Source organism: Miscanthus floridulus, chromosome 3, assembly GCF_019320115.1.
Source record: "Miscanthus floridulus cultivar M001 chromosome 3, ASM1932011v1, whole genome shotgun sequence".
In the NCBI taxonomy this organism is placed as follows: Eukaryota; Viridiplantae; Streptophyta; class Magnoliopsida; order Poales; family Poaceae; genus Miscanthus; species Miscanthus floridulus.
In genome coordinates this window covers 37,766,970-37,790,751 of record NC_089582.1, presented here as the reverse complement: position 1 = coordinate 37,790,751, position 23,782 = coordinate 37,766,970, and the positions used below count along the sequence as shown (strand labels likewise).

The following is a 23,782-nucleotide window of genomic DNA, read 5'->3' as shown; positions in this document are numbered from 1 at the left end:
GCGGCCGCGCCCGCCCACGCCGGCCGCGTCACGAACGCCGCCCGCTCCTAAGGTACCTCCCTCTTGATTTCATGTTATTTTGATTATTATTGTTTTAGGATAATTAGTGATTTAGGATAATTAGTAATATATGATAGTTAGGGTTTTATTATTGTTATTGATTTATGATAGTGATTTAGGATAGTTAGGTTAGTTAATTTGTTTGTGATTTACGTAGGTAGTTTTTAGGTTTGAGGTTAGGATTTTGGGTTTAGGGATTGATTAGGTATTTATTATTTAGTTTATAGTTAGTTATTTAGTTAGGGATTTTGAGTATAGATACTAGTTTACAAATGTCGGTACTTACTAGTGTGTGATACGTCGATTTTGATGACTTCATGAAGTTTTGTCAAATGCTTATATTCCTAGTGAAGTTGTTTATGTTACTAGTGCGTGATATGTCTGTTAATTTTACTTTGAATATATACATGTGCTTTTATATTGCATAACAAGTAGTTCAAATTTTGCAATGCTACATAATGTTAATTTGAATTTTGTTAATTTAAATACTCTAACGCTTTGTTTATCAATTTGTAACAGGATGACACTCCCACGCAGCACCCGTTGTACCCCATTCTTGAGGTGGAGTACGACGACCAGCACCGAGCACACATCTTGAGTGACAACGACGCAGAGGTGGCCTTGCTTCCTTTAAGGCTCTGCACGCACACCCGGGCGCACCAGTGGGACAAGCGTTATGCACCATACATACGGCGTGCTGGCTTCCTCGAGCTTGTCCGTGTTGTCAACCATGATTTTTCGCCCCTTGACCCAGCACTACTTACTGCAGCTGTAGACAGGTGCGAGTGCATTATTTGTACGTAAACTTTCTTGTAACAAATTTGAGGCAACTAACAGTCGTTCTATTCTTATAACAGGTGGAGGCCTAAGACCCACACGTTCCACCTACCTTGTGGTGAGATGACCTTGAGCATGCAGGACGTGAAGGCTATTTTAGGGCTTCGGTTGTGGGACTTCCAGTGACAGGGATAGTTGACAACGATCACTGGAGGGAGCTGGTGGCTCAGTTTACTGGCTTTCTTCCACCGAACGACGAGGCTTTCAAGAAAAATAAGTGAGTAATTCAAGCCTATTTAATACTTGCATTGCTTTTCTGCAGCTATCGGGTCTCATTTTCTTTAGTCAATTTTAGGAAAAGTTTTGGTATTTCGTCGTCCTGAATCACAGAGCGCTTTGATTACTTGGACCCGCAGGCTGAGGAGGCTCTGATCGACAGATTCACTCGAGTGTGGCTCTGGCACTTTCTTGGTGCTTTCCTCTTCCTAGACGCCTCGGGCAACACCATCAGCTGGATCTTCCTTGACATACTACGCCAGCCGTGGAAGAACATAGCGGCGTACAGCTGGGGCAGCGCAGTCCTGGCATAGACGTATCGACAACTATGCGTTGCCTGCCGTCGCACCTCAGGATATGCGGACCTTGGAGGTTGCTCCTACCTACTCTAGGTTTGGTGTTGGGAACGATGGCCCGTTAGGAGGCCTCTTAATAATGGTTTACCGGTAAGTATTTCGGTTCACTATAATCTTCGAGGCAGTTACATATGATGAGATTATTAATGGCTAATTCATTATCGTGTTAAATGCAGCGATGGAATGGGCAGGATACACTCCCTACAGCTCTGTATATCTGGACGGAAGCAGAGTTAGTTAGAGGGAACGGACGGTCTCGACGTCCTGACACAGCACCAGGTTACGCTCTCTTTACTATCATACCTGTGTCTTGTTCGATGTACACTATATCACAACATAACTCAATTACAAAATTTCAGGTGCATTGGTGTCCTTGGGATGCACCGGAGCTCTAGTACTATCTCAGTCCTATCACTAGGGACGAGTCAGACGAGTATCGCTGCGATGTCCCTCTTATTTTCTTCCATGTGGTCGAGATTCACTTGCCCATCAGGGTCTGCAGATAGTTTGGAAGAATGACAGGCTGCCCACCACCGCTTTACTCCACTAACCAAGAATTGCACGGGTGTGTTATCAATTAATAACAAAGCTATAATTCAGAGATATATGTGGTACAACTAACATCGTTTTGTTGCAGGTATGACCGCAGGAAGAGGTACAAGACCAAGGATTGCCGCATGACACATAGCGCGCACATCCATTTGTGGCAGAACAGGATACGACATCCGGTCCATGCGTGTCCTCCACATGACCAGCACACCTTCAACAAGTACCTACGGTGGCTTCACAAGTCTACGAGGACACATATCAAGCCCCCGTACACTGAGGAGGCGATTGACGAGGACTTGGAGGAAGATGTCATCGAAGATGTGTACGACGTTACCACTAGGGAGGACACACAGCTATAGAGAGTCCCACTTCAAAGATACGTGGTAAGATACTTGAATGGTATAATTTGTTATCCTTTTGGTATTAAGTATGTGTACTAAAACTGTCCAACCGCATTTCTGTACCCAGGCGACACAATTGTCAAGGCTATCCAATGAAGCAGCGTTTCGGCTTCATGAGTCTAGAGGGCAGGGGCCAGACATTCTCGTGGCTTTTGTGGAGGTAAACATAAACTTATCCGTTCCAAAAATGTTTCTTTAGTGTATATGCGTTTGGAAATGCACTAACTTTAACGTCTATTTATGCAGAAGGTGAAAAAGAGCTGCAGGAAGCTAGCTCAGAAGCTGAGCTGCATGGACACTCCTTATGAGGAACCGCCACTCTCGGCGCGGTCGGGTGGCACATCTTCAGCCTCTTTGAGGACACCAGTCGACTCTTCTCAGCCGATGACAGGTGCCACTTCCGTGGTGCGTACACCACCACATCATAGCGCTAGGAAGGACCCTACAACCGAGGACAACGATGACGACGACGACCCCTTGGGCTTCCGCAGACAGCACGACCAGTGGGACGATTGATCGCAGGACGAGATCGGCATGTCTCAGCTAGGTGGTGCCCCGCTTGGTACCCAAAGAGCCTCACAGGTACTAACAGAGGTAGTTTCTTTAAATATATATGCTTCATGAACTAACGATCATAAAGAATTATAAGTAATCGTGCGTATCATATACTTTCAGGGTACGAGCCGTACGTACCGTCGACGCGACCATACTGACGTTGGCTACACTCCCAATATGTTGCCAACAAATCTAAAGAGACAGGAGCGTCCGAGGGATCCTTACATTCCTAGGTCTTAGTTTGTTAGGTCGAACTATTATTGGCGTCCGAAACTTGTAGGCTAAGTTGGTTATGCTATGTTAAACTTATGTCAAACCAATAAAAATGTTATGTGGCAGCTTGTGAAGTTGTGCACGGACTTCATTTATTTGCTTCATATTCGTTTCTATGCGTCGCGGCAGCACTGCCGTCATGATTAGCTTTCCTGGCGTCCCAAGATACTAAACAACAGATGAGCACCGAATAACAATTGAGGAACATATTATATATCCCCACAACCTGAAGATCATCCACCAGAAATCCAGGATCGCAGCTTTATAGTTGTATTTCTATCTATTCTATGGAGCTGAAAAGATAGACAGGGAGGAGGAGGCCAGAAGTCAAAAGCATCTGATGAACTTCCATGATGACTACGTACGTATATATCCTATGAGTTGTTAAGGAGCAACACCATGAGTCCACGAGTGCTTGTGATCGATTGATTCACCTATAATTAATGTGAGAGGCATGTAAGGGGGAAATGAAGACCAGTCATTACGGTGGTTAATATGAGCGGCCGTTGAAAGGGAAAACACATGAAACAAACATCTGAAATGCGTCAAATATCCGGTTGCAAAAGGCTCGTCAACACGGAGCTCGATGCCGGCGCAGAGTTCGATGCCATGGAGTGACGGGGTGGCCGCCGGTACGAAGTTCATTGGCAGCACAGGCCTCGGTAGTGGCCGCAATAGGTGGATGGGCGCGTGGCCACGGCGAATGGCGCAGTTCCAAGCACGAGGCACGGTGGAGGCGGTAAACCGTCTAGGAACCGCCGCGCCATGCGCCGTGGCGCGGCACTACCGCGCCAAGATAGGTGGCGCGGCAGGCCCTGCCACGTCAACGGTCGTGTTTCCGGTCATCGCCACGTCAGACCTCTGCCACGCCACCATGCATGGCGTGGCATAGGCATTTGGCCGCGCCAGGGCAATAGGCGTGACCAAAAGTGTTAGTTTTTTTATTTAAAAAAAACGACCGTGTTAGATTTAAAATTAGTTTCAAGAAATGTTAAAATTTAAAAAAATCCCCTTGACCAAAGCCACCACCGTCGCCGCTCGCGTACACACCTTCATGCAGAAAACAGAGCTCCCTTCTCCTTTCAAATTCGCGCAGCTCACGACGAACCAGCCCGATTCTTCGCACCAGTTAGTAGCTACGGAAGCTAGCTAAGCGCCAACCCACATCGAGAACCAGACGTGCACTGTTGCCGGCCTATTTGGCATTTGCTCGCCTACCGGTCAGTTCGCTTCCCGCCGTTACAGAGCACGTTTGGGGTATGGGGGGGCACCATTTCCGATGCTCTCGTTGTTTTGACCAGAGGCATCGCCGGAGATGGAGTGACACCGCGGGTGCCAGCTCCGGAGCGCCGCCGTCTCATCGCGCGCACGTGGCCGACCTCAACCTTCACCATATACGTGTCCGTGGTAGGTCCCTGGTACTTTCATGGCAGCCGGTTTCCGTCGCCAGGACACTTTTTCACCGGAACAGTCGCGCCACCGCCGTGAACTGCGCGGCCATGGCCGTCGCCCATGGCTAGCCATGCCACGGCGCGCACGTGTAGTATAGGATTTCCCCTGCTCGTTGCTCGCCCGCAAGCATGCTGTCGGCTCGCCGAGTCACGGCCGCCGCGTGCTTTGCGTCCGTGAGCGCGAGCTCCCCTGTTTCGTGTGTGAGGTACAGAAGGGAGGAGCGCGGTGCAGAAAAGGAGGAAAGTACAGGGGGTTATGTGTGAATCTATGAAGAGACATCTACCCTTCTACCCTACCCTATAATACACCAGTTAGAATAAATCTACAGTCACACAATAAATGTCTGCTCCACAGTCATGACCTATACTACATCCACACCCATAAATGCACCCAGAAAATATAACACCATCAAAATGGATACACCAGATTATCTCTTAGCCATTCTCTCTCGTTACTCATCCAGATCCAACGGCTCATGTTTAGTGTGTCTGCCCTCCATCGCCCTCCCGCAACCAGCTGTCCACGCCCCGCCCACGCCTACGCTCCCGTTGGCCACAGTTCGATTCCACACCCACGCTCATTGTTTTTCTTTTTTCCCTTCTATTCCGTCCACACTTCCTCTTCTCATCGCGGGGAAACGGCGCGCGACTAGGGTTCCTAGGCCGCCACCACGCCTGGGACGCCCTCCGCCACTGTCTCCCGCCTCGCGTCCTCCTCCTCGTCGCTCCCCACCCCAGCATCGGCCACCGCCTTCTACCTCTCCAAGCCGGCCTCCGACCTCTCCGGTAAGCGGTGCCCCGCCCCCTCGCTATTTTTCTTAGATCTCACTCCAAAATCCCCTCTTGTTCTTTCCTCTCACAACAAGTTCTTGTTCTTGCCTTCCGGTACCGTGCACCAGAGATCGACATGATGAAGGAGCGCTTCGCGAAGCTCCTGCTCGGCGAGGACATGTCCGGCAGCGGCAAGGGCATCTGCACCGTGCTCGCCATCTACAACGCCATCACCAACCTCTCCGGTACGCTCATGCCCACGGCCCGCCACCGCCGCCGTGCTACTCCTCCACCCGCATTGCTCGGATTCCTGATGGTGATGGTTTTCCTTTACCGATTACTGTCGTCCAGCCACCGTGTTCGGCGAGCTCTGGAGGCTAGAGCCACTCGTGACGGCAAGGAAGGCGATGTGGATGCAGGAGATGGAGTGTCTGCTCTCCGTCGTGGACTCCATCGTCGAGCTCACCCCCTCCATCCATGAGCTCCCCGAAGGCGGCAGCCAGTTCAAGGTCATGGTCCCACGCCCGCGCAGCGACCTCCGACCTCTCCGGTAAGCGACGCCCCGCCCCCTCGCTATTTTGCTTAGATCTCACTCCAAAATCCCCTCTTGTTCTTTCCTCTCACAACAAGTTCTTGTTCTTGCCTTCTGGTACCGTGCACCAGAGATTGACATGATGAAGGAGCGCTTCGCGAAGCACCTGCTCGGCGAGGACATGTCCGGCAGCGGCAAGGGCGTCTGCACCACGCTCGCCATCTACAACGCCATCACCAACCTCTCTGGTACGCTCACGCCCATGGCCCGCCGCCGCCGCCGTGCTACTCCTCCACCCGCATTGCCCGGATTCCTAATGGTGATGGTTTTCCTTTATCGATTCCTGTCGTCCAGCCACCGTGTTCGGCGAGCTCTGGAGGCTGGAGCCGCTCGCGATGGCGAGGAAGGCGATGTGGACGCAGGAGATGGAGTGTCTGCTCTCCGTCGCGGACTCCATCATCGAGCTCACCCCCTCCATCCATGAGCTCCCCGAAGGCGGCAGCCAGTTCAAGGTCATGGTCCCGCACCCGCGCAGCGACCTCTACATGAACCTCCCCACGCTCAGGAAGCTCGACGCCATGCTTCTCGCCATGATTGATGGGTTCAAGGGGACAGAGTTCTGGTACGTGGACAGGGGGGTCATGGTCGAGGACAGCGGGGGCCCGTTCCCGTCATCCTCCTCCTCGTCTTGTGGCCGACCGTCGGTGCGGCAGGAGGAGAAGTGGTGGTTGCCCTACCCACGAGTGCCGCCCAAGGGGCTGTCCGAGGATGCGAGGAGGAAGCTGTAGCAGAGCAGGGATTGTGCAAACCAGATACTGAAGGCGGCCATGGCGATTAACAGCGATGTGCTCGCGGAGATGGAAATCCCCGAAGTGTTCCTGGAGACACTGCCCAAGGTAAAATACTTGCAGTTACGGATTCACTGGTACCAGCTAGTATATCTCTTGCTATCCATGTGGTGTGCTTGCTACATTGTACTTCAATCCCTGGTAAAAAAAGGACTAATTGCATAAAATCCCTGTGAAAGGGACCACTCACTTCCTATCATATACGCTTGTAAATGTAGAGCTCAGTTAATGTATTTTAATACAAGTTTGTCGAGTGAACGTGTTGGCCATCAGTTATGGCAATGCGTTTTTTTGCATGATCAAGTGTTGTCACTCTAGCTGTCATCAATTCTAGGTTCTAACCCATTTTATCTCCAATGCAAGCCCGTGGTACCTCCAGTTATTAGCGTCATGAGGAATTAGTTGATGACTGGAATATGATATGGAAAAGCTTAATAAAGCCATAACTATATACCCTCTTGTATTTCATTGAGTGTGAATATGTCATGTTGTGCGGGATTATAAATGCTTCTTTTTGAAGGCCTAATTGCATAAGTTAGGCATAGCAACTGTCCAAACTTCCTAATCCGGAATAAGCTGTGCCTTGTTTTGTTTTAGATTCTTGTCCAGAGAATCTGTATGTAGGGAAAAAGAAGTATGCAAGACATGCAAACATAATCCTCTATATTTTTTCGTTAGTTGATTGTAGTTTGAATACTGCACCTCCGTTATTCATACTTTGAATATACTTTGAATATCCTTGGGAAGCTCATGGGCTAAGGAATTAGGCACTTCGATATCCCCTGTATTTTGTTTCTGATGTACTGCCTTTGGAGAAAATTCATAGAAGCCATTGGTAAATTGAGTGTGTACACGCTGCTTTTAAGATTCTGCCTCCTGTTCCTGCACCCTTGATCCTGCCTTCATACTGGAAGCTCTTTTGTTGACTGGGAACTATGCAATGTCAGATTAACAGATTTTATTGTGATTTCTCTAATTACATCTGTGTATTCTTGTTCTTAGTGTACTTGGTATGATTTTAACAAAAAAACGGTAACTTTGGTATATCTAACTTGAATTTGTACCTGCCTCTTATTTTGGTAAGGATATGTAACTTCAGCATATACCATTATGAAACTGCAAAGATAGAACTCGTGCCCATTGAGAACTTGTATTTAAACTTGTTTGATATCTTCATATTGCTATTTGAGTAACTGACCTACAGGAGGCTGGAGGCCAAAAAGCAATAGTTCATCAGGGAGGAACTTGATCAACGAGAAACGTGAATCTTAATGAATTTGATTGTTCGTTTTACTTTTTTTATAAATTTTATCCTATTTTTTTTATTTTACCGCAGCGTTAGCTATCAGGCACCATGTTAGTCCTGTTTGAATTTTGATAGATTCCCCACACCTTGAAGTCACTAATGGGAAACAGCCACAAATTCATTGTTGTGAGTTGGGGTAAGAAGGAAACAAATCTTTGCATCATTCTCTTTAATGCATAATATCCACCTATCAGATGTGGTACAAATTAAAATATTTTTTACTTATAGAATGCCAATAATGACAATATGCTCTCTGGCTTTGCTTACAGGACAGGCATATTGCTAAAATAAAGATCGGAGGTAAGTGATCATTTTTCTCCTCCTATAAACGATACATAATTATGCTATTTTTCTGCTACTCCCTGTTTATAAAGTATGTAATTCTAAAACATGGTTCAGATAAGTATCATGACACATGGTTCAGCCAGGACTGAGTTCCAGATAAGTAATCTGACATGTATCAATCTGAGAGTTACAGAATATCAGGTAAGTAATGTGGAACACCATTCTAGGGGTTCCCTTCATCGCCGTGTCTCAGCTCCGTACTCAGCTTACCACCCAGCATGTTTTGTAAAATAATGAAAATTTGGCATTGGTGGAGGCTGTGTTAGTTTGAGTTGGATGCTTGGCATGTGGAATCCGGTCAAGCAACTAATGATTGTAATTTGTACACTGACATTGCCTTATTTTTTGGCTTGATTGGGGCTTGGTGGTGAAATCATATGTTACATTTCTGTTGACCCCTGCATTTATCGAAGATCATAGCACTTCATTTATCTAAGCTTGTCGTTCTTAATTGAACTTCATTCTGTTTTCACTAATCTGTAGTACTGATAGAGTAGCCATTGCAGGACCAAAATGTCAGTCAAATGTTTGGGATGTCTGGACATCACCTGAAGTAAGAAGACAACATTGGCAGATCGGTAGCGGTAGCAAGAATTGAGAATTTATGTTTTATACCTGGCTAAATGTTTATGATGTTTTTTTGGTTAAATTTAGCTGTATAATACACATTCTCTAAATGGTGTATGTACAGGACAAGTTTCTATAATATACTAAGAATGATGCAATGAATTGGAATCTCTTTTAATTGTCTTGCTGTACTCTATTTATGTGACGAAGTACCACCGTAGTTTGGTTGTTTCAATGTGCATCCTTAAAATAAAGCCGTGGCGTTAGCACGGGCACTATACTAGTGTGAATAGTAAAAGAGCTGATTCAATTTTAAAAGGAGTTCGGGTTCCCAACACATTTGTGTCTATTAGCTTCTTCTCTTTTTCGAAGATGGATCAAATCGGTTCAACTTTGTAAAATCTGTTTAAATTCGAAATGAAGTCCTAAAATCATGATTCTAGTTTTGTTAGACTCCTGATAATGTATACTTTGTGATAGAGTAAATTAAATCCCCTGGTTCTTACTATTTTTAGGTCTGCAATAAATAATTAAATGTGTTGATATAATTATTGTGCTATTTTTAGTGCCTGCATGGTAAAAGTGTTTGACCTGAAATTTTTACAGTAGGTTGGAATAAGTATAAGGCACCTCTTCTAATTTTTGTATCCCCAGAATAGGTCATATGAACAACTTATAAATTGTTCTTACTCTCAACCATTATTTAGCATAAATATCATTTTGTAGTTTTAGATAAGTGTTTCTTTTTGTCTTGTGCGTGAACTAGTGTAAATTTTGCTACTCATCCTAGCTTGCTGGTTTGCTCTAGATGTATTTTAGAATTTGTGGGTTGTCATTTTAATTATTGCATCATCCTTGCATGCATATAGAGCACGAGCCGATCAAGCAGGTGATCGCCGATGAGCCCGAGTACAAGGAAATCGTCGAGGAGTACGAGGAGGAGGTCCTCATGTAGGAGGAGAACTTGGAGCCGCTGACTAACTCTGCTGACACTAAGCCTACACAAGGCAAGCCCCGGTGCATGATCCCTATTTTTATATTCACCGTGTATATATATATATATATATATATATATATATATTCACCGCATATATATGTTTGTGCATTATGTTGCAGAAATTTTATGGAACCCACGTGCATAAAATACTATCCTATGAGTCCTATTAGTTGTAGGTTCGTGTAGCTGCTATCCTTAGGACCTATCGGTAGTGTGAGCGACCTGCCTTTGCTCACAATAGGATATTTATTACTGACAGGGAAAATGGTGGAAAGAAATTGGTGACCGGCTGGGAAACAGGAAAGGTTATTGGGTTAGTGGTTGGTGCATCAAGTCAGGGTCCTGTGGCCACGGGGCTTTATCTTGGGTGCACAGTTTCTGCCTGTGTCAATTAAGGACCGTTCGTTGTCTAGACCACCTGTCAAGTTTTGAATGTCCCTCTCCCATACATGCTACATGGGGGCGGGAAGGCTTGCTACCTTACTTGTCATGGGTTCCGGTTCTTTTCGGGCTGACTTGTATGGAGTCAGGGGCAGGTGGAGTTCCAAGGGCACCAACCTGCCGCATAGGCCGCAGTGTTGGGACTCAGAGTCTGAGCTTGAGCGGGGACCTAGAGCCTCTAACACGTTTGGGAATGTGGCAGAACCGTCTGAAATAACACACTCCTGTAGGCGCTTATCTCCCTCTAGACATTAAACACCCCAAAAGTGGGTTACTTCAAGCAGTTCTATCGAGCACACGCCAAGGGAGAGCTCGAACCATCCACTTTTTTACATTCAGGATCCAATAATGAGAACGAGTTAAAATACTTAGTCCATTTCGTACAACAGGAGTTCTTAGAAAGAAATTATTACAATACCAAGTTCAGAGTGCAGAATTTAAATAGCAAAATTAAAATAAACATCTAACGATAAGATACAAGGAGCCATCTGTGTCCACTAGAAGAATCCTCCACATAAAGCCACTCCTCAAGCTGCACCTACAATAGGAGTAAATAAATCCTGAGTACACAATGTACTCACAAGACTTACCCGACTAGTGGGAATAATTTCTCGACTCCAAAGGATATGATAGGCTTTATGGTTTGCTGGATTCCTTTTGGCGAAAATCATTACTAATAGTAAATCCTTATGTATGTGTTTTATTAGCAGTCATGATTAGTTCATTAGCCAACCATTCTACGTAAGCACATGTTCTACTTTGAGGCAAGAGTTGAGCAATCAGATCCATTCATCATCTTTCATCTTCCAGTTCTTACTACGGTGCTAGACCATAGCTAAGTCGTACCGTATCACATGATGATTCATGAACCAATGTATCTCAGCTAGGTACCCCAAAACATATGCCCTGCTTGTACCCCAGGCACAAGCATGACCAACCCACCGCTCTCCTATCAAGGGGTCTAGGTCCCTATCCAAACATGGACTCCAAGCCCCCACACCTGAGTCCCAAACTCAGTGTGGTGCTTAGACCTCCACCATCTCCGCCTTCAATTAGTCAGTCCAGAATGAGCCAAAACCCACAACAAGAGAGCAACGAGCCTTCTTGCTCCCATAAGCAAGTATGTGCTCAGGATAATAAGTCTGTGACCTGACTACCATCCACAGCAACGGATGATCCTTAACCGACGTGGACAAGGAAACAGTGTAACCAAGCCATGCCCCATTGGTTGTGGGACACAACCTATTATACCCACCAATACCCGTGCCCTATCCTTGCCCGGTCTCCTAGTCCTTTCACCATTTATCATGAGAGTAATAATAATAATCACCTATTGTGAGTAACGGTAGGTTACTCACGCTACCGATAGCCTAAGCATAACAGCTATTTGACCTATGCTAGTACGACTCATAGGTAGGTTATCCATGCATGTAGTTTCAATATATATCCTGTAACGTAAATGCACATCACATATATATCCAGTGATTATTCAAAATAAGGGTTATGCGCCAGGGCTTGCCTTGGGAGGCGGGTTGTTAGCTATGTCAGTCGTCGGTGGCTCCGAGGCTTCCCCCTGTAAGAAGACCTCCTCCTCATACTCCTCAATCACCTCCTCATACTCTAGCTCCCCGACGGTCTCGAACTCCACCAACACGTTCTCTACATGAATGCAATGATGATGCGACACTTAGTATGTTAGCAACAACAGCTCTTAAACCAAGAATACACCTACTAAGCTACTAAGCTAGCTCTAATGGCTAAGATACTAGCTACCTATCATTTCCATCAAAACAGGTATGGATCTATCTAACAAGTATTAACTTAGCAACTAAAATGTAGTCTTATTCTTATTAGCGATTTAACTTATATTACACAAGGAGCATCTAACTGTCCTAGTGCTTAGCCTATTCTAGGGCTACAAAAATTATAGGGAGCACATAATAACATAATGAAGCTGTTGTAAAATTTTCAAAGCTAAAACTATCACCATTTTGCCACAAAAATTCCCATAATATTTAAACTAATAATATTAAGCATTTCCACATGATTTAGTAGACCTCAGTTTCATCATAGATAGATATGAAATAATTGTACTAAAAGGTAGACAATGTTTTTAGGAACCTAACAAAATTAGTTTCACAATTTTTTGGACATCTACAATATTTTATATTAATTACCAAAGTTTAGCTCAGAATTAAAATGAAAAGCTATTTCTATTTCCCACGAAAAAGATAAATCGAATTCAGCCTGACGCGGCCCGCGCATGGAGGTGGCCCACGGCGGAGAGCCCACACGCACGCTGGCACTCTTGCAAAAACACCCTCATGTTACCAGGCAATAGCGCGAACACTACATGTACTATTTCTATAGACAACGACTTTGCAATGGAACCCTCGGATCTTTTCACCTTGGCACCGGAGAGGTCCCCAAAACGCCCCGCGCTCACCAGTGTGACGGGCGATGGCACTAGGCAGTACGCCGGCCACTCGAGGCTCGCACCGACTCAGCTGATGAGCCGACCTCCTTCTACGACCCTAATGCCTACCCTAAGCGGCGATGCGGAGCAGCGGGACACACCGAAACAAGCGACCACCGCACGTGGTCACCCACGACGGTGGTGCGGTCATCCTAGTGAGCTACAACGCTAACAGGATGGTAGAGAGAGGGGATAAGCACCAGGGGCACACCGCGAATCCGGCTAAAGTGGTGGTTTGGCCGGCGACTACCTAAGCAGAGCTGGCCACGTGTGCGCAACGAGCACGGCGACGAGCCACCATGGACACGGCCGCATCAGCAGCAGCGGGGAGGCGATAGCTATCCCACTAGCATGCGCACTATGGAGAGGGAGCCAAGGCAAGCTAGTGGTGTAGAGGAATTTATGCGGGGTGAAGTGGTGGAGGGCTGGCCATGGCGTGGGGGGTGACGGGTCTTAACGGCGTGGTGGCGGGGCGAAGCTCTAAATTGGAGCTTGGCCTTGCATGGTTCAAGTCTGAGTGGGGGTGGGCAGTGAGAGGACGTGAGGGCGTAGGCGCAGGCATGTAGAATTGATGGGGGATGGCCTCTCGCGTGTAGGTATGCTGGCGCGGCTTGGCGACGGCAGCAGAGAAGAGGACAGGGGAGGAGCGGGAGACGGTGGGGACGCAGTCAAGGCTCGCCTGTGCTTGCTTGGCGGGATGCGGTTGACGCGACCAGAGCGACCACTGCCACGCGCTAGCCGATGGCCACGCGCGCGTTGCTGACATGACCTACGCGCTGTAGTGCCATAAATGGCAAGGCGACGGCGACACGGCCTCATGTGCGTAGCATCAAGGTGGGCCAGCGATGCAGCACAAAGGCAGGCACGTAGTGTGGTGATGGGACGGTGGCAGCAGTGGCATGGCACGGTGGGCAGCAGCAACCGCAGCCACGGTGGCAGGGCAACCGGGCGCAGAGGGGACCGGTGGGGCACGGTGGCTTGCGGTGCGGCCAGTGCTGTGGCTAGAGGTGTGGCCACACGCATGCTTGCGCGCACCAAGCACCACGACATTGAGGCCGCTCAGCATGGTGATCGCGTCTAGACGGGAAAAGCAGCCCGAAGACACGCTGTGCACAGATTTTTAAAGCACCCAAAACGACTAAACGGTTGACCCTACACCCAAACCATCTTTACTATACTCAAGGTGGTATATTGGACTACTAAACCAAGCTAAAAACAACACCACCTCTTAACCCAATCTTGCAAAATAAATCGCTAAATAAGGCAATGTCTAACTGTCCACAAGCTTAGAATTTTTCTAAGTGTTGAGTTGAATTCTATTTCAAATTGCATTTCTAAGCTATTGAAACTACTACTTAGCAATATTATTCTTCAATACCAAGTATTTAATTATCATCTACAAAGTTCATATTTCAAACTTCATTTAAGTGTCACATACATGTTCTATAGCATTTTTGTTCAATAAAAAATTACTTTACAACCCTATGTGATAATTATACGAATCGCGGAGGAACTTTTTGTTTTGCATTTTTATTTGTCGTTTCAGTCACAATGCTTCATCTACACATTTCATCTCTTGCATTACCACATAAACATGATGCTTATGAAGTATTTTAGTAAATGATTTGTGGTGTAACACCGAGGGTGTTACAACTCCCCCCTTAAACAAAATCTCGTCCCGAGATTTCATGTGCCTAGTGTGGAAAAAGAGATAAGAGGTTAATTTCGATTTAAATAATTACCTTGATGAACTAGAAAGAAGATGGGGATAGTGCTTCAAGATATAGCTTTCTTGCTCCCACGTTGCTTTGTTCTCCTAGTGATTTTGCCACTGAACTTTATAAAACTTCACCACATTGTTTCTAGTCACTCTTTCTTTTTCATCTAAGATCTTGACGGGGTGCTCAATATAAGACAAGTTGGGCTAGAGGGGAAGCCCTTCAATTTCCAATACTTCCTTGGGAACCCTCAAACATTTCTTTAACTAGGAAACATGGAAGATATTTTGTACTACTGACAAAATATCTGGAAGTTGGAGGCAATAAGCAACAGGACCACATCGCTCTAAAATCTTATAAGGCCCAACATAGCGAGGGGCTAACTTCCCACGAACACCAAATTGATGCACACCTCTCATGGGAGATACCTTCAAATACACATGGTCACCATCCTCAAATTGCAAGGGCCTTCTTCGCTTGTCCGCATAAGTTTTCTGATGACTTTGAGCTGCCTTCAAATGGCTCTGAATAATGCTAACTTGCTCTCGAGCCTCTTTGATAAAATCAGGTACAAAATATCCATGGTCACTCACTTCGACCTAGTTAAGTGGTGTTCTACATTTCTTTCCATACGGAGCCTCAAAAGGTGCCATACGAATGCTTTCTTGATAGCTATTGTTGTAGGAAAACTCAGCTAAAGTCAAGCATTCATCCCACTTCTCAGGAAAAGAAATGACACAAGCTCTCAACATATCTTCAAGTACCTGGTTGACCCTTTCTATGTGCCCATCAGTCTACGGATGATAAGCTGAACTTCGGAGAAGACGGGTACCAAGGCATTTCTGGAGTTGCTCCCAGAAACGAGAGACAAAGACTAATCCTCTATTAGAGACGATAGTAAGAGGAACTCCATGCAGGGTCACAATCCAGTCAAAATACAACTTGACATACGTCTTGGCTGAATATCTAGTATCCACCAAAAGAAAATGAGCGGACTTGGTAAGACGATCCACAATGACCCAAATAGAGTCGTAACCCTTGGACGTGCGGGGTAAACCCACAATAAAATCCATAGAAATATCTTCTCATTTCCAAACAGGGATGGGCAAGGGCTGTAGAAATCTAGGCGTACGCATATGGTCTGCCTTAACTCTTCCACAAATGTCACACTCTGAGACATACTTAGTAATATCCTGCTTCATATTTGACCACCAATACAAATGACGCAAATCATGATACATCTTATTACTTCCTAGATGGATGGACAACTTGGAATTATGATCTTCATCCAAAATCTTTCTCCTAAGCTCCTCACTTGACGAAACAACCAATCTGTTATTGAACCTCACTACACTTTGATCATCAATACTAAAATGTGGACCATGCTCTTCGGCGATTAACTTCTTAATGTGAGGGATTCCTAAAGTATCTTGCCTTTGCTTGATAATAATTTGCTCAAGTAGATCCAAGACTAGAGCGATGTGAGCTAGCACCTAAGCATGGTTGAGAGACAATGGTGCTTCTTCAACTTGATATGACTTCCGGCTCAAAACATCAGCTACCACATTAGCTTTGCCAGGATGGTAATGAACCTCCAAGTTATAATCCTTGATTAATTCCAGCCATCTCCTTTGCCTCATATTTAACTCGGACTAAGTGAAAATATATTTGAGGCTCTTGTGATCTATATAAATATGCACTTTATTTCCCAACAAATAATGCCTCCAAATTTTTAGAGCGTGCACCACAGCAGCCAGCTCTAAATCATGAGTGGGATAATTCACCTCGTGCTTTTTCAGCTGGTGTGAAGCATAAGCTATCACACGCCCATCCTGCATAAGCACACATCCCAGTCTAGTTCTCGAGGCATCACAATACACATCATATAGCCTGTCAATACCTGGTTGGGCGAGAATAGGACCAGTGGTAAGAAAATGCTTCAGAGCTTGGAAAGCTTCTTCACAAGCCAGACTCCATACAAACTTGACATCTTTCTGGAGCAACTTGGTCATTGGTTGGGCTATTTTGGAGAAGTTAGGGATGAAGCATCGATAATAACCAGCAAGACCAAAGAACTGACGGATCTAATGCACTGACTTTGGAGACTTCCAATTTAACACATCTTGCACCTTGCTTGGGTCCACAGAGATACCCTCAGGTGTTAGAACATGTCCCAAAAAATACACTCGATCTAACCAAAACTCACACTTGCTGAATTTGGCATACAACTTGTGTTCCCTTAATCAAGTTAGTATTATCTGGAGATGTTGTGCATGCTCTTCATTGTTCTTGGAGTATATCAAAATATCATCAATGAACACAACTACAAACTTATCTAACTCTGGCATGAAGACTGAATTCATGAGATACATGAAGAACGCAGGAGCATTGGTGAGACCAAAAGACATGACTAGGTATTTATACAACCCATACCTAGTAGAGAAAGCTATCTTTGGTATATCTTATGGTCTGATCTTAATTTGATGATAACCCGAACGAAGATCAATCATGGAAAACACCTTTGCACCAGCCAACTGATCGAACAAAGTATCAATACAAGGCAAAGGATACTTGTTCTTAATGGTTACCGCATTGAGAGGGGGGTAATCCACACACATCCAAAGAGTGCCATCCTTCTTCTTCATAAAAATAGCTGGACAACCCCATGGTGAAGAGCTAGGACGGATAAATCCCTTTTCCAACAATTCCTCTAACTGCTTTTTCATTTCTACTAGTTCTTTAGGAGCCATGCGGTAAGGACGCCACGAAATAGGAGCACTGCACCTCCCTATCCGGTGGCACTACGTGCCTGCCTCTACGCTACGCCGCTGGCCCACCTTGACGCTACGTGCATGAGGCCAAGTCGTTGTCGCCTTGCCATTTATGGCACTGTGGTGCACGGGTCACGTCGGCAGTGAGCACCTAGCTATCGGCTAGCGCATGGCCGTGGTCGCTCCGGTCGTGTCAACCGTGTCCCGCTAAGCAAGCATAGGTCGAGCCTTGACTACGTCCCAACCGTCTCCCACTCCTCCCCTATCCTCTTCTCTGCTGCCACCGCCGAGCCATGCTAGCGTGCCTGCACGCGAGAGGCCACCCCCCATCAATTCCACATGCCTGCACCTGCGCCCTCATGTCCTCTCGCTGCTCACCCCCACCCAGACTTGAACCATGCAAGGCCAAGCTCCAATTTGGAGCTTCGCCCCACCACTGCGCCATTAAGACCCGTCACCACCCGTGCCATGGCCAGTCCTCCACCACTTCACCCCGCACAAATTCCTCTACACCACTAGCTCGCCTTGGCTCCCTCTCCACAGTGCGCATGCTAGTGGGAGAGCTACCGCCTCCCCACTACCGCTGACACGGCCATGTCCGCGGCAGCTTGTCGCTGTGCTCGTCGCACACACATGGCCAGCTCTGCTCAGGTAGTCACCGGCTAAACCACCACTTCGACTGGATTTGCGGTGTGCCCCTGGTTCTTATCCCTATCTCTATCGTCCTGTTAGCGCTGTAGCTCGTCGGGATGACTGTGCCGTCGTCGTGGGCGACCACGCGCGGTGGTCGCTCATTTTGGTGTGTCCCGCTGCTCTGCATCACCACTTAGGGTAGGCGTTAGGGTCGTAGAAGGAGGTTGGCTTGTTAGCTGAGCCGGTGTGAGCCTCGGGTGGCCGGCGTACCGCCTAGTGCCACCGCCCACGGCATTTCGGGGACCTCTTCGGTGCGAAGGTGAAAAGATATGAGGGTTCCATAGCAAAGTTGTTCTCTATAGAAATAGTACATGTAGTGCCCGCGCTATTGCCTGATAACGCAAGGATGTTTTTGCAAGAGTGCCAGCTCGCCGAAATTCAATTTATCTTTTTCATGGGAAATAGAAATAGCTTTTCATTTTAATTCTGAGCTAAACTTTGGTAATTAATATAAAATAATGTAGATGTCCAAAAATTATGAAACTAATTTTGTTAGGTTCCTAAAAACATTGTCTACCTGTTAGTACAATTATTTCATACCTACCTATGATGAAACTGAGGTCTACTAAATCATGTGGAAATGCTTAATATTATTAGTTTAAATATTATGGGAATTTTTGTGGCAAAATGGTGATAGTTTTAGCTTTGAAAATTTTACAGCAGCTTCATTGTGTTATTATGTGCTCCCTGTAATTTTTGTAGCCCTAGAATAGGCTAAGCACTAGGACAGTTAGATGCTCCTTGTGTAATATAAGTTAAATCGCTAATAAGAATAAGACTACATTTTAGTTGCTAAGTTAATACTTGTTAGATAGATCCATACCTGTTTTGGTGGAAATGATAGGTAGCTAGTATCTTAGCCATTAGAGCTAGCTTAGTAGCTTAATAGATGTATTCTTAGTTTAAGAGCTGCTGTTGCTAACATACTAAGTATCGCATCATCATTGCATGCGTGTAGAGAACGCGTTGGTGGAGTTCGAGACCGTCGGGGAGCAGGAGTATGAGGAGGTGATCAAGGAGTACGAGGAGGAGGTCTTCGTACAGGGGAAGCCTTGGAGCCATCGACGACTGACATAACTGACAACCCGCCTGCCCAAGGCAAGCCCTGATGCATAACCCTTATTTTGAATAATCACTAGATATATATATGTGATGTGCATTTATGTTATAGGATATATTGAAACTACATGCATAGATAACCTACCTATGAATCCTACTAGCATAGGTCGAATACTTGCTATGTTTAGGCTATCGGTAGCATGAGTAACCTGTTGTTACTCACAATAGGTGATTATTATTATTACTCTCATGATAAATGGTGAAAGGACTTGGAGACCGGGCAGGGATAGGGTACGGGTATTGGTGGGTGTAATAGGTTGTGTCCCATGGCCAATGGCTCATGGCTTGGTTACACTATTTCCCTGTCCACGTTGGTTAAGGACCGTCCATTGCTGTGGATGGTAGTCAGGTCACAGACTTATTATCCTGAGCACATACATGCTTATGAGAGCGGGAAGGCTCGTTGCTCTCTTGTCATGGGTTTTGGCTCTTTTCTGGACCGACTGATTGGAGGCGGGGATAGTTGAGGTCTAAGCACCATACTGAGTCCGAGACTCAGGTGTGGGGGCTTGGAGTCCAAGTTTGGATGGAGACCTGGACCCCTTGACAGGAGAGCGGTGGGTTGGTCTTGCTTGTGCTTGGGGTACAAGCAGGGCGTGTGTTTTGGGGTACCTAGCTGGGATACATTGGTTCATGAATCGCCGTGTGATACGGTACGACTTGGCTATGGTCTAGCACCGTAGTAAGAATTGGAAGATGAAAGATGATGAATGGATCTGATTGCTCAACTTTTGCTTGAAAGTAGAATAGGTGCTTACATAGAATGGTTGGCTAATGAACTAATCATGACTGCTAATAAAACACATACATAAGGATTTACTATTAGTAATGCTTTTCGCCAAAAGGAATCCAGCAAACCATAAAGCCTATCATATCATTTGGAGTCAGAAAATTATTCCCACTAGTTGGGTAAGTCTTGCGAGTACATTGTGTACTCAGGGTTTATTTACCCCTGTTGCAGGTGCAGCTTGAGGAGTGGCTTTGTGTGGAGGATTCTTCTGGTGGGCACAAATGGATCCTTGTATTTTATCGTTAGATGTTTATTTCAATTCCGCTATTTAAATTCCGCACTCTGAACTTGGTATTGTAATAATTTATTTCTATGGACTCCTGTTGTACGAAATGGACTAAGTATTGTAAACTCGTTCTTATTATTGGATCCTGGATGTAAAAATGTGGATGGTTTGAGCTCTCCCTTGGGGTGTGCTCGACAGAACTGCTTGAAGTAACCCACTTTTGGGGTGTTTAGTGTCTAGAGGGAGACAAGCGCCTCTGGGAGTATGTTATTTCGGGCAGTTCTGCCATAGGTACTTAGTGTCTAATGGAAGATGAGTACTCCTAGGAGCGTATGAAATCAGGCGGTTCTGCCACAGCTATGGTGTTGGTTGCGGCTCTAGGCACAGCTAAAAGGGATATATGGTGATGGTCGCAGCCAAGATGGTGCATCCTCCGGCATCATCTGCCAACTCTACGGTAAGGAGGGGTATTGTATCATGCATTGCTACAAATGATTGGATGCATCCTTCATCAGTCCTTTGAAGAAAAGTGTGGCTTCTACAACCATGTCATATGGAGTCGACACCAACTAGTACATGGACATCGTGCTATGGATCACATGACTAGTGAACTCATGAAGCTGATCGACCGTGACAAGTACACCGGCAATGAGCAGGTGCGCACTGCTAGTGGGGCAGGTATGGAGATCAGTCACATTGGTCATAGCATTTTTTGTCCCCCTACTCGTGAAATTCATCTCAATAACATTCTACATGTTCCAAAGGCTAGCAAAAATTTGATCTCTATTAATCATCTAGCACATGACAATAACGCCTTTCTTGAATTTTATCCTGGTCATTTTGTCATTAAGGAACAAGGGGCGAAGAGGACTCTCCTCAGATGTGAAGGAGGGCTCTATCCCCTGAAGCCACTACCAAATAAATAAGTGCTCACTGTCACTAAGCTGTCTACATCCGTGTGGCATTATAGACTAGGGCATGCTTTCACTCCAGTAGTCTAAAAAGTTCTAAGTGGCCACAAGCTTCCTTTGTTAAAAATTCGAATAAGAATGTAGTCTGTGATGCATGTCAAAAGGGTAAGAGTCATCAGTTGACCTATCCCCGATCCACTAGTGTGTATACTAGTCCTATGGATCTTATTTTTTCTGAGGTAGGGGGTCCTTCTCCAACTTCGATTGGACGCAATAATTATTATGTCAGTTTTATTGATGATCATAGCAAGTTAACCTTTTGCGACATAAATCTGAAGTTTTCCAATGCTTTCATGATTTTCAAAACCTTGTAGAATGACAATTTGATCGCAAAATTTTAGCCATCCATGCTGATTTGGGAGGAGAGTATCAGTCCTTGAACTCTTTCTTCAAATGAATAGTAATCAATCATCATGTTTCCTGTCCCCATGCACACCAATAAAATGGCTTAGCTGAATGCAAACATAGACACATTGTTAGAGTAGGGCTATCTCTCCTTGCTCACACCTCCATGCCCCTAAAATTATGGGATGAAGCTTTCCTCATAGCAGTCTTCCTCATCAATCGTCTCCCATCCAGAGTCATCAATAATGAAACTCCACTTGAATGTCTTCTTGGTGAAAATGCATCTAGCCCTTTAGTGGGTTTTGGATGATTGAATGACAACGTGATTAAAGAACTAACCCATTTGCTAAGTATGGACAGGTAATAGGTTATCTCACAGGTACTTAATGAAAGCCAACATGATGTGTTGTTGTATAAACAATCTAGTTCAAGCACAAGACAACAATGCAAATGGAATTCATGCAAGTGCTTGTTTATGGTGGGATTTCCATGTACTATGTGAAAGCAAGCTCATGATTATTAGTTAATGAGACATAAGGGATTGCATATGGAATGGTCTCATATTTGAAGCTTGCTAAATTAAAATGAAAAAGATAACAATACATATGAATGGATGATTCAACACAAGATGTGACTTGATGGCTTGAGATGGTGAAGATAGCAAGGAAAGGCTTCAAGGTACTAAGCAAGGGTGAAGGGCAAGCGATGGCTTGGCGGCCGAAGAACCTAGCTAGGGTGAAGAAGAAAGTACTTGCATTCAGTTGAGGTACTAATCAAGCTAAGATGGTCATATTGATGTGAAGGATCAAATCTATGATGAAGTATTTGATGGAAGTGACTTGATACATTTGGGATTATTCAAACTTGATGAATGGAATCAAGTCACATGCTCAAGATGGCTATGCTCAAGTGAAAAGATCAACATCAACATGTTAGCACCCTTACTTGATGAAGATTGGAAGGGACGGCATCAATTCAAAAAGAACAACTCAAGTGGTACAAATTCATATTTCCGTTTATCTTGAGTTTAATAGGTATGCCGTACTATTAAGAGGGATGCATCATGTTGATAGATAATGTTTCATAAGTGCTGAAGCCAACCCATGTGAGTTTTGAGTATTTGAGCGACAAAAGTGCTAACTGATTTTTTGCTGGTCTGGCAATACCGGACGTGTCCGGTATTCATACCAGACGTGTCCGGTATTTGTCCAGCAGGTGTAAAATTGTTGTTCTCGGGTTGGTTAGTCGGGAGTTCTGACGTAGGTTGGGAGTTCCGACGGTCGGGAGTCCCGGCATGGGTCGGGAGTTCTGACGTGTCGCACTTCGACCGACTTGGAGGGTTCACTGTCCTGGTCATACCGGACGTGTCCGGTATGGATGACCAGAAACCAATGGCTAGCTTTCAAAAGCCGTGAGGGTCGGGAGTTCCGACGTAAGTCGGGAGTTCCGATGGTCGGGAGTTCCGACATATGTCGGGAGTTCCGACACCTCACTAACTTTAACTTAGTTACATGTTTTTCAAAATTACTGAGGGTCGGGGGTTTCGACTTGAGTCAGGAGTTCCGACGGTCGGAAGTCCTGGCGTTCTTTGGGAGTTCCGACGCCTCACAATTTCACTGTAACTTAGTTACCGTTGGCGCAGTATGCGTCATACCGGACGTGTTTGGTATTGCAACGGCTAGTTTTTCAAGGGGGCTATAAATACCCCCAAGCCTCCACCTTTGCAGGCTGCTGATTCTGCTGAGATAGACACACGTTTTTGAGCCTTGCCAACTCTCCTAAACCCTCTCTTAGTGAGTGTGTGATCCAAATTGCAAAATCAATTTGTGGGTTAAGAGAGAATTTGAAAAAGAGAGCAAGCCACCACTTGAGCACTTGTGCATATTGTCAATCTCGTGATTTGCATTTGTTACTCTTGGACTCTTCGGTCCTAGACGGCTAGGCATCGCCGGAGAGCAACCGAGAGATTGTGGTTGCGTCGGAAAGTTTGTAACGGTCGATTCCGCCGCCTCGGAATCAAATTAGTGGAAGGAGGAAAAGGAGTTGGAAAAGACTCCGGCTAGAGTGACCTTCGTGGTACCCTCTAGGGCTGACCTTCGCTGGGTCGCCCGCAGCCCCCTCAACGGAGAGTAGGACTCGAACAAGTCCGAACTTCGGTAAAACAAATA

General features: G+C 45.7%; 1 protein-coding gene across 5 annotated transcripts; it reads left to right on the top strand.

Moving 5' to 3' along the window:
- Positions 1-6,360: 6,360 nt before the first annotated feature.
- Positions 6,361-9,319, top strand: LOC136545474 (rop guanine nucleotide exchange factor 1-like). Of its 5 annotated transcripts, none has more exons than XM_066537492.1 (3): positions 6,361-6,897; positions 8,430-8,455; positions 8,555-9,319. In XM_066537492.1, the coding sequence occupies exon 1, from the start codon at positions 6,397-6,399 to the stop codon at positions 6,787-6,789; it is 393 nt and encodes a 130-aa protein (XP_066393589.1). In that variant the 5' UTR covers positions 6,361-6,396; the 3' UTR covers positions 6,790-6,897; positions 8,430-8,455; positions 8,555-9,319. The 5 variants fall into 5 exon arrangements, with proteins under 5 accessions (XP_066393589.1, XP_066393590.1, XP_066393587.1 ...); XM_066537493.1 differs by having other exon boundaries at positions 8,425-8,455; positions 9,007-9,319; XM_066537490.1 differs by having other exon boundaries at positions 8,425-8,455.
- The last annotated feature ends 14,463 nt before the right edge of the window (positions 9,320-23,782 follow it).

Coding starts and splice junctions, on each gene's coding strand:
- LOC136545474 (XM_066537492.1), top strand. CDS start 6,397: ATGGCGAGGAAGGCGATGTGGACGCAGGAGATGGAGTGTCTGCTCTCC.